The 12348-nt window shown below is 48.3% G+C and overlaps 1 protein-coding gene and 1 long non-coding RNA gene across 2 annotated transcripts in view; one reads left to right on the top strand and one right to left on the bottom strand.

The window, feature by feature from the left end:
• The window catches only part of FAT2 (FAT atypical cadherin 2), an 83845-nt gene extending 80133 nt beyond the window's left edge, over positions 1–3712 (top strand). The window contains exons 23-24 of the mRNA XM_040498179.1: positions 215–672; positions 1792–3712. Of these exons, the coding sequence (XP_040354113.1) occupies positions 215–672; positions 1792–2324 (991 nt within the window). The 3' untranslated portion in view covers positions 2325–3712. The remainder of the gene's footprint in view (positions 1–214; positions 673–1791) is intronic.
• Positions 3713–8803: 5091 nt separating this feature from the next.
• Positions 8804–9526, bottom strand: LOC121041027 (uncharacterized). The gene is made up of 2 exons (XR_005795526.1): positions 9109–9526; positions 8804–9041 (listed from the first exon to the last, which is right to left on the bottom strand). It is a non-coding gene; the product is annotated as an uncharacterized LOC121041027 (long non-coding RNA).
• Positions 9527–12348: the final 2822 nt, after the last annotated feature.

Here is a 12348-nt window from a genome sequence, read left to right as displayed (position 1 = left end):
GACTCCCACACCCTACTGGTGGAGGGTGGAAAGTTCTAAACTTGATACGTGTGATCATTACCAACCCTTTTCTTTTTTTCTTTTTTTTTTTTTTTTTTGGTTGAAAATTGGAGAAGGTAGGCTTGAGTGTAGGAGTCCATAAATCTTTGTGAGAGGGGACACGGAAAGGGAAGTGTAGTGACTCAACCCCCCGACTACTTCTCTGTCTCTGCAGGTGTGAAATGGAAGCAAGGGGCTGCTCCGAAGGTCACTGCCTAGTCACCCCTGAGATCACAAGGGGGGACTGGGGACAGCAGGAGATTCTAATCATCATAGCAGCCCTACTGTTTATCGTTTTAAGCACAGTTGGGCTCCTCTTCTACTGCCGCCGTTGCAAGTCCCACAAGCCCGTGGCCATGGAGGACCCAGACCTCCTGGCCAGGAGTGTTGGTGTAGACACCCAAACTATGCCTGCCATCGAGCTCAACCCCCTGAGCGCCAGCTCCTGCAACAACCTGAACCAACTGGAGCCCAGCAAGACCTCAGGTCCAAATGAACTTGTCACTTTTGGACCCAGCTCTAAGCAACGGCCAGTGGTCTGCAGTGTGCCTCCCAGACTCCCACCAGCTGCAGTCCCTTCCCACTCTGACAATGAGTCCATCATAAAGAGGACATGGTCAGGCGAGGAGATGGGTCAGTATAGCCAGAGGCCCTCGGCCTCCGGTATTGATGGAATACGGTTGTAGACTTGAACACTCCATTACGTGAAGCCACCATCCAGTCTATCCCTTTGGGATGGGATATGAAGGGATGTGTTCAAGGTCACAGTGCACTAGTGGACTGGACCAGATGCCAGGTCTCTGGTCTCAGACTCTGTGGCTCATTCCATTGCACCATGATCCCCTCATCCACATTTCAACTCATTCCAGAGGACTGATATCTATGGCAGAAGCCTGTAGACCCTGGATAGGGGTGAATGGGATCCTGGGGGTGAAGGGGGTGCGGGGTTTCTGTACCTTTAGGCTTTTCTTGAAAAAGGAAAGAGCAGTAGTCCCAACTTCTGGCCATCCAGTCTGGAGGTACAGCAGCCTTGGGCCAGACGTGGCTGACTTCCAGGAGGGACCTCTCACTTTTGGCTCACTAGGAGGTGAATTCGTAAAGTGCTGTATATTTTCTGGTTTATTCACCAATAGTTGAAACAGGTATTTTCATAAACTTTTTGCTGATAGGGTAATTTGGGGCTCATAAAAACACAGTAACTTGTTCTAACTCACCCAACTATTTAGTAGCAAGGACAGAGCAAGGACCAAGGATGCCTGGTCTCCAATCTTCCAAGCCATATCTTATTTAATCATGCTCTGTGATAGATGCCATCACACACACACACACACACACACACCACCACCACCACCACCAAACCGTGTGTCTGTTTCCTTCAGTCAAGGAGACGTAAGTTACCAGTAGGAGCTGGGATGGAGTAGCTGGCCCCAGCAGCGGGGTGTGGGCTGTGTGGAGTTGTCCATATTCTTCCCTTATTCACTGACTCTTGGATCATCGGCACATATTTGCAAGAGGAGCTGGCTTTGGGTTAAACCTTTGGCCGTGAAGTTGGCCGTATTGAATTCTAAATATCAACCTAAGCTGCCAGAGACAACACGACGTAGAAAGCCACATTACCCGCCCCGCGCCCCCCCCCCCAAACTCTTTTGCCCATTTCTACCACATGCTGAATCATGTATAGTACCTATAAGGCCTGCGGAAACCTTTACCAGGGAAACTCAGAGCTCACCCTAACTTTCCATTTTCTTTCAGTGTGCCCAGCTGGAGCTACGGTCTGGCCCCCTACTTACTCCAGGAAGGAACGCTGGGAATACCCCCACTCTGAAGTGACCCCCGGCCCTCTGCCACCATCGCCTCACCGCCACCAGACCCCACCCGTGATGCCAGACCCCACTGGCCTCTATGGGGGCTTCCCCTTCCCACTGGAGCTGGAAAACAAGCGGGCACCTCTCCCACCCCGTTACAGCAACCAGAACCTGGAAGATCTGATGCCCCCACGGCCCCCCAGTCCCCGGGAACACCTGCTGGCCCCCTGTCTCAATGAGTACACGGCCATCAGCTACTACCACTCCCAGTTCCGGCAGGGAGGGGGAGGGCCCTGCCTGGCAGAGGGGGGCTACAAAGGGGTAAGTATGCGCCTCAGCCGGGCTGGGCCCTCTTATGCCGACTGTGAGGTTGGGGGTGGGCATCCCACAGGGCGGGGCCAGCCCCAGGCTCCCCCCCACTATGAGGGCTCTGACATGGTGGAGAGTGATTATGGGAGCTGTGAGGAGGTCATGTTCTAGCTGTCCTCAGAGGGAGGCAGGTGGGAGGCCAAGGACTTGGCATCTTCCTTCCGTCTTGCACGAGTGAGATGAGCGTGGCTGGAAAAGAGGAGGGAAGCCCCCAGTCCAGGCCGCCATGCCTTGAAACGTGCTCTCCCAGACCCCCGGCTAGCCCCTGAGGATGGAGGGAAGCTGAGGGAAGAGCTCCAGAAATAGCACCAGGGCCCCCCGCAGCAAGGGGCTGCGCAGAGCAGTTGACCCTGGAGAAACAGGACACACTGATTCCTGGGATGGACAAGAGGCAGTCTGTCTGGCTGCCTGCCACCTCTCAGTCCCCAGGGAGGCAGGGCCTGAACTACTGAGTCCGCTCTGCCAGGGAGCACCCTTACACCTACTCACAGCCCCATTCTGGAGGCAGAGGCAGGTCTGCGCCTGACAGGCCACAGAGACGGGGCCCAGGGTCATCTGACCCTGGAGGGCCACAACGCGTCCTCTAGGGGCTGAGAGGTAAGCAGTACGCAAGCAGGGACCAAGCCGGCTGTGCACCCTGCCTCATTCGTACATTACTCCAGCATCTGCTCCGTGTCGGGTACTGTGCTAGGCCTGGGGCACGATGTGAATGAGGGCGACAAGGGTTCCCGAGGAGCGTCGCTTGGCTCAGTCTCCTGGGGTCCCACTCGAATCCAGATTCCAAGGAACTTGCTCTGCCTCTATCAAGTCCCATGACCTTCCTCCAGCCAGGGCCGGTCAGGATTCGTGCAGCCCTGCGCCTTCTTTGTTAAGGAATTCAGACCTCATGGAACTCTGGGTTCTTCACCCCAAGTTTCTCAAGCACTTTGGGCCAAAGGCAAGAAGGACATAATTCTTCGTTTTCAAAATTCTTAGGCACTTTTCAACCTTGCTGTCTGGATGAGTTGCCAAAGGGATTTTCCTTCCCTAGACACAAGGAACTCAGAACTCCCACTCAGGGCATCAGGGCTGGGGGGAGGCACGGAGCCGGATGCTCTGCCTTTCCCTGCCTCTCCCTGCCAGCTCAGATGCCTGCCAATTGAAGTGTTACCTGCAGTGACTCAACCCTATGCATGGAGGGTCAGTGTGGGCACGTGTAGAGTGTATGTAGCCAGGAGCGGCAGTGACCGGGGTGGCTGTGCCACTCTCTCCCCTGCCAATCCCTTTCTCCGGTCCACTGCCTTTTCACGCGTGTTGTTTGTGGAGACAAAAGTCAAAAGGAAGAGCAATAGAGACTCTCACCCACCGGGTTGCTGCTGATAGTGAGAGGGAACTGTGTGGGTAAGGGTGTATGTGCGTGACTGGTTCATAGCTGTGCGTGATGGTGTGTGTGACGGGATGACTGGTTTACATTGGTCATTTGTTGTTTTTTTAACAATAAAGTATCTTTTTTACTGTTATTTTTCTGTGTCACTTACCCTGTTTGGGGCTGGGTCAGGGGAAGGGCCAAGGGTCTACGGGCCCTTCTGAGCTGAGGTTCATGGAATTTGGGGGCTAGGAGGGACCCCAGAGGTCATCAAGCACCGTGATTCCCAAACCTAGCGAAATGGCTAAAATGTAGATTTGTGAGCCCCCAACCCAGACAAACAAAATCAAAACCTCTGGCGGCGGGGCCCCGATCACTTGGGAAAAACGCCTCCAATTCCAACATAACTGCCTGCAGTGAGGGAACACGTCCGCCAGTCAGCAGGTCGGGGAAAGGCCCAGGACGAGACTGGAGGGCTGCTGACCCCGGCCAACACTCTCTGCACCTCACAGCACTGGCCGGCGAGAGGGGACTTTCTAGCACAGGCCCGGGGGAGCCAGTCCTCCTGGTGCCCAGAGCCAGTCTATGGCTGGGCTGCTTCTCCACGGCTCACCCTGAGGCCCAGCTGGGCTACTGGGCTCCTGGGCTACTGTGGTCCACGTAGGCCCTGCAGTGACACTGAGACTGGAAAGCCCAGTCCCTGCCGCCACGGTCCCAGTGGGGTGGGCAGAGAAGACACATCGCGGGAGGCACCACCGCACATTGTGGCTCTGTGGCCAGATAGGCTGGGCTCCAAACCCCTCTGCCACAGAGCAACGTGGCCCCGGGCAGGTAAGAATTGGCGTTCCGATTTTTAGAAGCATAAACAATAAATGGTAACCTATGCTAGGAAGTAATACTAGATAGTATATAGATCGGATTATCAGAGCTGTGCAGGAAATCACAAACAGGCTAGTCCGGTGTTGCCCAGACTTCTGTTGTTTTGCTGACCACTTTTATGATTTTTGCCCTAATAGAATACCACCTGTGCCATTGTTTACTTAATAATTTTCTTTCAGTGCGTTCTGATTTGAAAAAACATTTGTATTCACCCCAAAATGATATATGCATAAACTAAAGGATTTGAAAGTCGGTATTTGTTTTCTAGAACACATGAAAACACATAAACATTCAGATTTTTTAAATGACTGTCCAGGGTCCACTTTGGGAAGTGCGGATCCACTGTACTTCATTCCTGATGTGCCTTATCCCCAGGCCCACAGAGGAGAAGGGTTTGTCTGAGGTCCCGCAGGTAGAACTTCACAGGTGTGAGGCCCACAGGCAAGTCTGCACCCAGCCTGGGGATCTCCCTTCAACACAACTTGCTCTCCCCCTGGATGGGGGAGCCTCTCTCCAGACAGCCCCGCTTTCCAGAACAGGCCCCCTCTTTCCCAGTCTTCCTAAGCCTGCACCTTCATGTACCAACCAGCAGAGGGCTCTCTGAGATCAAGATCAGCCTACTGAGCTGTGGAAGACCCGAAGGTTTTTAGGGAAATTCTCCCATCTCAAGTCACTGGGGCTCTGGTTCCAACCATCCGAGTTTTACACAGCACAACAGTGGCAGAGAAAGGCAGACAGGCAGGTTTCCTGACTACCAGGCTGGGCGTTTTTACAGTTCACCATAATCATCTTCATTCCCACCTCTTACTGGCACTTGCTATAGGACAGGTGCTGTGAAAGCACTTGGCATATCTTGTCCCATTGAATCCTCACAAAAACCTCATGAGGTAAGTACTGTCACCTCCAGTCACAGACGGAGGAATGGAGACACACATAAATTAAGTGGCTTGTAGCTTACATTAGTGACTTAAAGTAAGGTCACCCAGTTCACAAGTGACAGGGCCGGGATTCAATTATGGGGCTGCCTGACTCCCGATCTTGGCTTTACATTTGGGTTCATGAAACAAACTACAGGGGGACATCAGGGGATTGAGAGACAGCAGCAAGGAGGACTGAGAGGCTTCAGTGTAATGAGCTCAAGGCCTAGAGTGTCACCTTATTCTAAGTGGTATTAACAGGCGAGTGTCCAGATCCTGGGAGTGGGGTCTGCTCAACCCTGGGGTTCAACCCCAAGCCACTCCTGTGATCCTGCGTCCAGTTCTGAGGCCAGATCTTAAGAGTGCCACAGCAACCTTGAGTGGCGGCTAGAGGGAAACCAGGAGGGGTGGGAGTGAGGACTCACAATCATGTCCACGGTAGAAGGGCAGCTGGAATTCACCAGACAACAGCAAAGGAGTTGTGAGCCTGCTCATTCAGAGGGCCGTGATGGGAGGCCGGGCTTGCACAACTGTAGCATCACATGAGGTTGATGAAGGCCAATGTATCTTCCAGAAATTGGAGCACTGCTGGAGGGTGGGGGGGGGGCCACATGACATCCTGTGGGGAGGACTTATCTGGGGTGGAAGAAGGGTAGAGCCAAAGGCCTTGGGAGGAAAACCATTCTCATTTGGAAGGACGATTACAGATATTTGAAAAGATAGAAGGGGGAGAAAACAGGATATAAAGGTTTGAGATATGGAGTGCTTTGCCCAAGGCCCACGGCTAGTTCAGTGTGGAACATCAGGCCCATCTTCCTGGTACCCCACAGTGAAGTGGTGAATGCCGGCCTGTGGGGGCACCTGGCCCCAAGTGCTGGACAGCCACCCACGCTGCAGTGTCTAAGGACAGACTTTCAAAGACCTCAGGCAGCCTCTGCCAGCTCTGTCTTGAGGAGAGGCACCAGAGGTCTCACTGAGTAAAAAGCAGGGACTTTCTCAAGGACCCCGCTGGGAAAAGACAGACATTTAGAATTTTCTCAAGATTCCTCAACAAATCTCCAGGGTCGGACCAAGGCAAGTGCTTGCTTAGATTGATGCAAAACTAAAAGTAAATATAGTGACATCAGCTCTTTGGAGGCCAGGCACTATTCCCTACTCAAGGAAACCACACAAACCAATTAGTCACCAGCTAATTCCAGATACATAATTAGCCCCGCACAGACAAGCACGGGGAGATCTAGCCTGATCTGATCCTTGCTCAGGAAGCTCATGATCTAGGAAGTCGCCAAGCAGTCACAACTGTCCAGCATAAGTAGACATGAAGCTACCCAGACAAGGGATGTTACCACTCTGCTGAGGAGGGAACCATAAATTCTGACTGACGTGGCCAGGGAAACTTCTAAAGAGGAGCAGCCATCCGAACTGGGCCTTAAAATTGAGCTTCAGATTTAGCACAGAGAGAAGGGCCAGCCAGGCCTAGAGGTTTTAAGTATTTGGGCAATGGCGGGTAGTCCTGGTGGGTTGAAGTCAGAATGTGGGAGATTAGGGCCTGGAAACGTCCTGTGTCCGCTGAGGGGTGTTGAGAGACAGAGTGAGTGGCAGGGAAGATCTCACGGGAAGTATAAGGTTTGGAGCCACACAGACCCGGCTCCACAACTTAGAAAGTGTGATCTTGGTTAAGTCGTTTAACCTCTCATGCCTCAGTCTGAAAAATGGGGACTTTACCAGCACCTCCCTTCACTGGATGGGAGTACTAGAAGTGATAATAATGATGCTTAGCGTAGTTAGCATAGTAAAGGTTCAAAAGACGTTAGCTATTTTATCACTAATATTAAAAAGTCAGATCTTTTCGTAGTATCCATAACCACACACTTACCTTTGTTCCATGGCCAGATTAAAAAAAAAAAAAATCCATTCCCCCAGCTAGGGGTAAGACGGGGCTAAACGTATTAAGGTAGTAGTTCTCAATAGGAGAGGGGGATGATTTGAACCCCTCAGTCCCCACGCCTGCCCCCCTCCCCCCAAGAGTACCTCTGGCAATGTCCGGAGACACTTTGGATCACCACAACTGGCATTTAGTGGCTAGAGACCAGGGATATTGCCAAACATCCTATAATGAACAGGACATTCTCCACAACAAAGAATTGTTCACCACCAAACATACATAATAGCAAAGTTGAGAAACTGTCCTAAGGAAACATATGCGGGCTTTATGTAGCATTACAGCAGCTGGGAACCTGGCCTGAGGCAAAAAAAAAAAAAAAAAAAATACTCTCATGCCAAGAACAGCAGTTATGGCAAAATGGTTTTGTTCATTTACAAAAAGGCACTATTCTGGAGTCTACATTTGTCAGACTAAATATCAGGGTGAGTCCAAAATAACAGATAATCCGACAGTATCTAGAAAGAATGATACACCATGACTAAGTAGGATTTACTCTAGGTAACCAAGGCTGGTTCAATATTGAAAAACCAATAAATTTAATCCACCATATCAATAGGTGAGAAAAGAAAAATTGTAAGATCATATCAAGTGACGGAGAAAAAAATTAACAAAATTCACACATTCATGATTTTTAAAAATATATATATCTCAGTACAGAAACAGGGGAGAACTTCTATAAAAATCTGAAAGTTTAAATCATACTTCACGGTGAAAGACTGAATGAATGTTCTCTCTGTACAATCAGAGACAAGCCTAGAATGTTTACTCTCACCACTCTTTTCTTTTAACATAGTGCAAGAAGTTCTAGCCATTGCAGTAATAAGGGGGAAAAAAGTACACAGAACAGGAAAAAAGGAAATACACCTATCTCTACATGCAAAGAGCCTGACTGTCTACACAGAAAATCCCAAGAAATCTAGACAAAAACTCAAAGAACTATTAAGTGAGTCAAGACAGGTCGTAGGACACAAAATTAACAAATATCAATTGCATTTCTATAGAGTACCCATGAACACATGGAAATTGAAATTAAAAACATATTACCATTTCCATTGCTCCAAGAAAATTAAATACTTAGGTGTACGTCTAACAAAACATTTATAAGATCTGATGAATGGTTAAAATAAAAAATAATGATAACATCAAATGCTGACAAGGATGCAGAGAAAGTGGGACACTCACACATGGCTGATAGAAATGTAAAATGGTACAGCCACTCTGGAAAGTGGTTTGGGAGTTCCTTTTAAAACTAAAAATGGGCTTACATACAACTCAGCAATTGTACTCTTGGATTTCTATCCCATGGAAATGAAAACTTGTTTTCATGCAGAAACGTGTACATGAATGAATATTCACAGCAGCATTATCTGTAATAGCCAGACCTGGAAACAATGCAGATTTCCTTCCCTGGGTGAGTGGTTGAACAAAGTGTGGTACGTCCGTACCATGGAGTACAACGTAGCAGTAAAAAAAGGCAAACTATTAAAATAGGTAACAACTTGAATGATCGTCAAAGAAATTTTACTGAGTGAAAGAAGCCAGTCTCAGAAGGGTGCATACTATGTAATTCAATTTATGTAACATTTGTGAAATCACATAGTGATAGAGACGAAGAGCAGATTAGCAGTTGCCCAGGGTGAGGGATGTGCCCAGGGTGAGGGATGTGGGGGAGCGCAGGAGGCAAGTGTGGGTACATAGGGGCAGTGTGTTGGAGTCTTGTTGTAATGGCATAGACAAGAATCCTGACTGTGCTGGTGGAAGCTACACATGTGATCCAACTGCCACAAACACCTGCCACCTCCCACACACATCCACACCCCCCCCCCCCCACACACACACACACACGCACATGAGATGTGATTGGAGAAATCTGAATGAACTGTATGTTTTGTGCCAATGTCAGTTTCCTGGTTTTGATCATGTACTACAGTGATACAAGATGTCAACACTGGGGGAGACCGGAAGAAGGGATCCCCCCCATACATTTCTTCGCACCTGTGAATCCATAGTTAATTCAAAACAAAAAAACTTTAAAATTTTTAAGAAGACTAAATCCTTAAATACGTCACTAAAGAAGATAGATCAATGGCAACTAAGCAAGGAGAAGTGCAGGACGTCACTAGTCATTAGGCAAAGGCATACCAAAACCACAAAGAGGGTCTACCACATCCCCATTAAGATGGCCAAAATTTAAAAGACCACAATATGAAGTATTGGAGCAACTGGAGCTTTTTTTTTTTTAATTTTTTTTTTCAACGTTTACTTATTTTGGGGACAGAGAAAGACAGAGCATGAACGGGGGAGGGGCAGAGAGAGAGGGAGACACAGAATCCGAAACAGGCTCCAGGGTCTGAGCCATCAGCCCAGAGCCTGACGTGGAGCTCGAACTCACGGACGCGCAAGATCGTGACCTGGCTGAAGTCGGACGCTTAACCGACTGCGCCACCCAGGCGCCCCAGTGGAGCTTTTATAAATTGTTGGGAGGAATCCAAAATAGCAGAGTCACTCTGGAAAAACAATTTTCCAATTTCTTATACAGTTAATGTACACTTACCATCCAAACCCACAATTCCACTCCTAGGTATTTACCCAAGAGAAATGAAAACATGTGTCTACACAAAGGTTTGCACGCGAATATTTGTAGCAGCTTTATTCATAATGGCCCAAAACTGGAAGCAACCCAAACATCCAACAATTGGCAATAAACAAATTATGGTTCGTCCATACAATGAAATATTATTCAGCAATAAAGAGAAACAAACTACTGATACGTGGAATGATGTAGATGAATATAGAAAGCATTTTGCTAAGTGAAGGAAGCCAGACATAAAGGACTACATATTTAATGGTTCCATTTAGACGACATTCTAGAAAAGGCGAAACTAGAGACCGAGAAGTCAGGTCGGTTGTTGCCAAGGAGTCCAGTGGCATGGGGATGGGACTGACTGCAAGGGAATTTCTCAGGGTAAAGCAAACATTCCACATCTTGACTGAAATGGTGGTCAAATGATGGCATGCATTTGTCAAAACTCATCAAACTGTACACTTAAGAAACAGGTGAATTTTATTACATGTAGACTATACTCCAATTTTTTCCCCCAAAATGGGGGGAGACCAATGACCAAGGGTCTAGTAAAGTGCACCAGTTAAGGATAGTTTCTTGCGTATGTCTGCAACAGGCAGAGTCTGAGGAAGCAAGCCTACTTAGCAAAGAGTCCCAAGTTTAGGGTCCAAATTCAGTCCACTGTCACTCAATTTACGCCTCTAGTAGTACAGCGGGCTTCCCTCGAGGGTCCTTGTTATCTGGAAGGAGGGATTACAACCATTAAGTGTGAATGTGAGCAGGACCAAAAATGTGAAGAGGTGGAAACCTAAAAAGTTTTGAATGTTCTCCACAACGTGAGCGAGACAGGACTAAAGAACGGATGCAAACCCACAAAACAACTAAAACTGCTTCTGAGTCTTGCTTTGCTTCCATTCGACTGATATTTCAGAAAATGCTTCATAAGCTTCCATGCCAGGAAGTTTAGAACATTCCCTCTAACTCTCGCCATAATCCCTAAAGGTGGGCCTCCCTCCTGAGGCTGTAACAAAGAGGGGGAGGTAGCCAGTGCCTTGGGGAAGCGCTTGGGTTCTGGAATCTCCGTGCTTGCGTATGTGTCCTAATTCTGCCACTGGCTGATGGCTTGGAACAGTCACTGAATCCCTTTGACCCCCCAGTTCCAGAAATAATATTGATAACGGAAAGTAGTCAGAATCCATTCCCTGCCTTCCTCTCTCTGTAAAGTGCTATATACTTCAATACTGTGCCTCAGGGGCTCTGCTTTTGAATGAGTCTAATTCAGTAGCTGCCCAAGATTGGTTTTCTGATCCCCTAAAGAGGCAGCTCAGACGGTCTTGTCTGCCCTCCTAATGTCACAAAAGGGGAAAGGAAGTCCTCTCTTCCACTGTCCTGAAATCTGTCTCCCTGCTTTAAATATATACACCTACATGGAGGGGGTGGGATCTCAAGGAATTGGTTTATGTGACTGTGAGGGCTGGCAAGTCCAAAATTCACAGGGCAAGCTGGCAGGCTGGCCGTCCTGACAGGAGCTGACGCTGCAGTCTTGCAGCAGAACTTCTTCCTCACTGAAACCTCGACTTTCCTCTTAAGGCCCTTCAACTGATTGGAGGAGGCCCACCCAACTTTAAGGATAAACTTGCATTCAAAGGCAACTGATTATCAACATCAACCACGTCTACAAAATAGCTTCAGAGCAACAGTGAAGTTAGTGTTTGATTGAATAACTGGGTTACTCAACGTCATAGCCCAGCCACGTTAACACGTGAAACTACCCATCATACGTGTCAGGTATGGTCGTCTGATATACACAGAGAGGGTTGAGAGTTTCTACTCAAGTTTTCAATAAAAGCAGGAGCAGGCTAAGGAAGGGCAGGACTGTCTGACAGAAAAATACCTACCTGGCCCCTTTCTTGGGAACGCTCAATTCCACAGGTGGCCCTACTGTTTGCACTGCTCTCCCGGGGGAGCTCTGGGACAGCAACTAAAAACATTTCAGCCTCGCAAGATCTAGTAAAGAGATCTGAGTGATACACAAAAAAACAAAACAAAACAAAAAGGCAAAAACAAAGATGCAGACTGCAACCTCTCAAAAATAAAAAATAAAATTCATTTATTGAGGAAGGAAAAGTTTAACACATGATCCAAGTGCAGAACCCAAAACAAATTCTTCTATGAGCTCCTGCATGATCTACCTCTCTACACATACCCTGTGAGAAATGACACCCATGTAGGCACATACACGGTATAATATACACGGTACCGTCTGGTTACCAACACCTGTTGGATGGCAGTTTTTCATATTCGTCTTATTTGCACATTCATCGACATGGTTTACAAGAGTCACATAAATTCGTTGTTCACTAAAAACAGCTTCCCCAGCATCGCCTTGATTTCAACAAAAGAACACGGCTTACAACAGGCACCCTCAACCATCGTTTCCTCGCCCCCCCCCCCCCGTTCTGGTGGCCACATATCAGCACCACTTA

This window comes from Herpailurus yagouaroundi, unplaced genomic scaffold (genome assembly GCF_014898765.1).
Source record: "Herpailurus yagouaroundi ecotype Mexico unplaced genomic scaffold, PumYag 29, whole genome shotgun sequence".
Classification (NCBI taxonomy): Eukaryota; Metazoa; Chordata; class Mammalia; order Carnivora; family Felidae; genus Herpailurus; species Herpailurus yagouaroundi.
The sequence above is the reverse complement of the archived record's forward strand: the minus strand, read 5'-3'. Positions and strand labels throughout refer to the sequence as shown.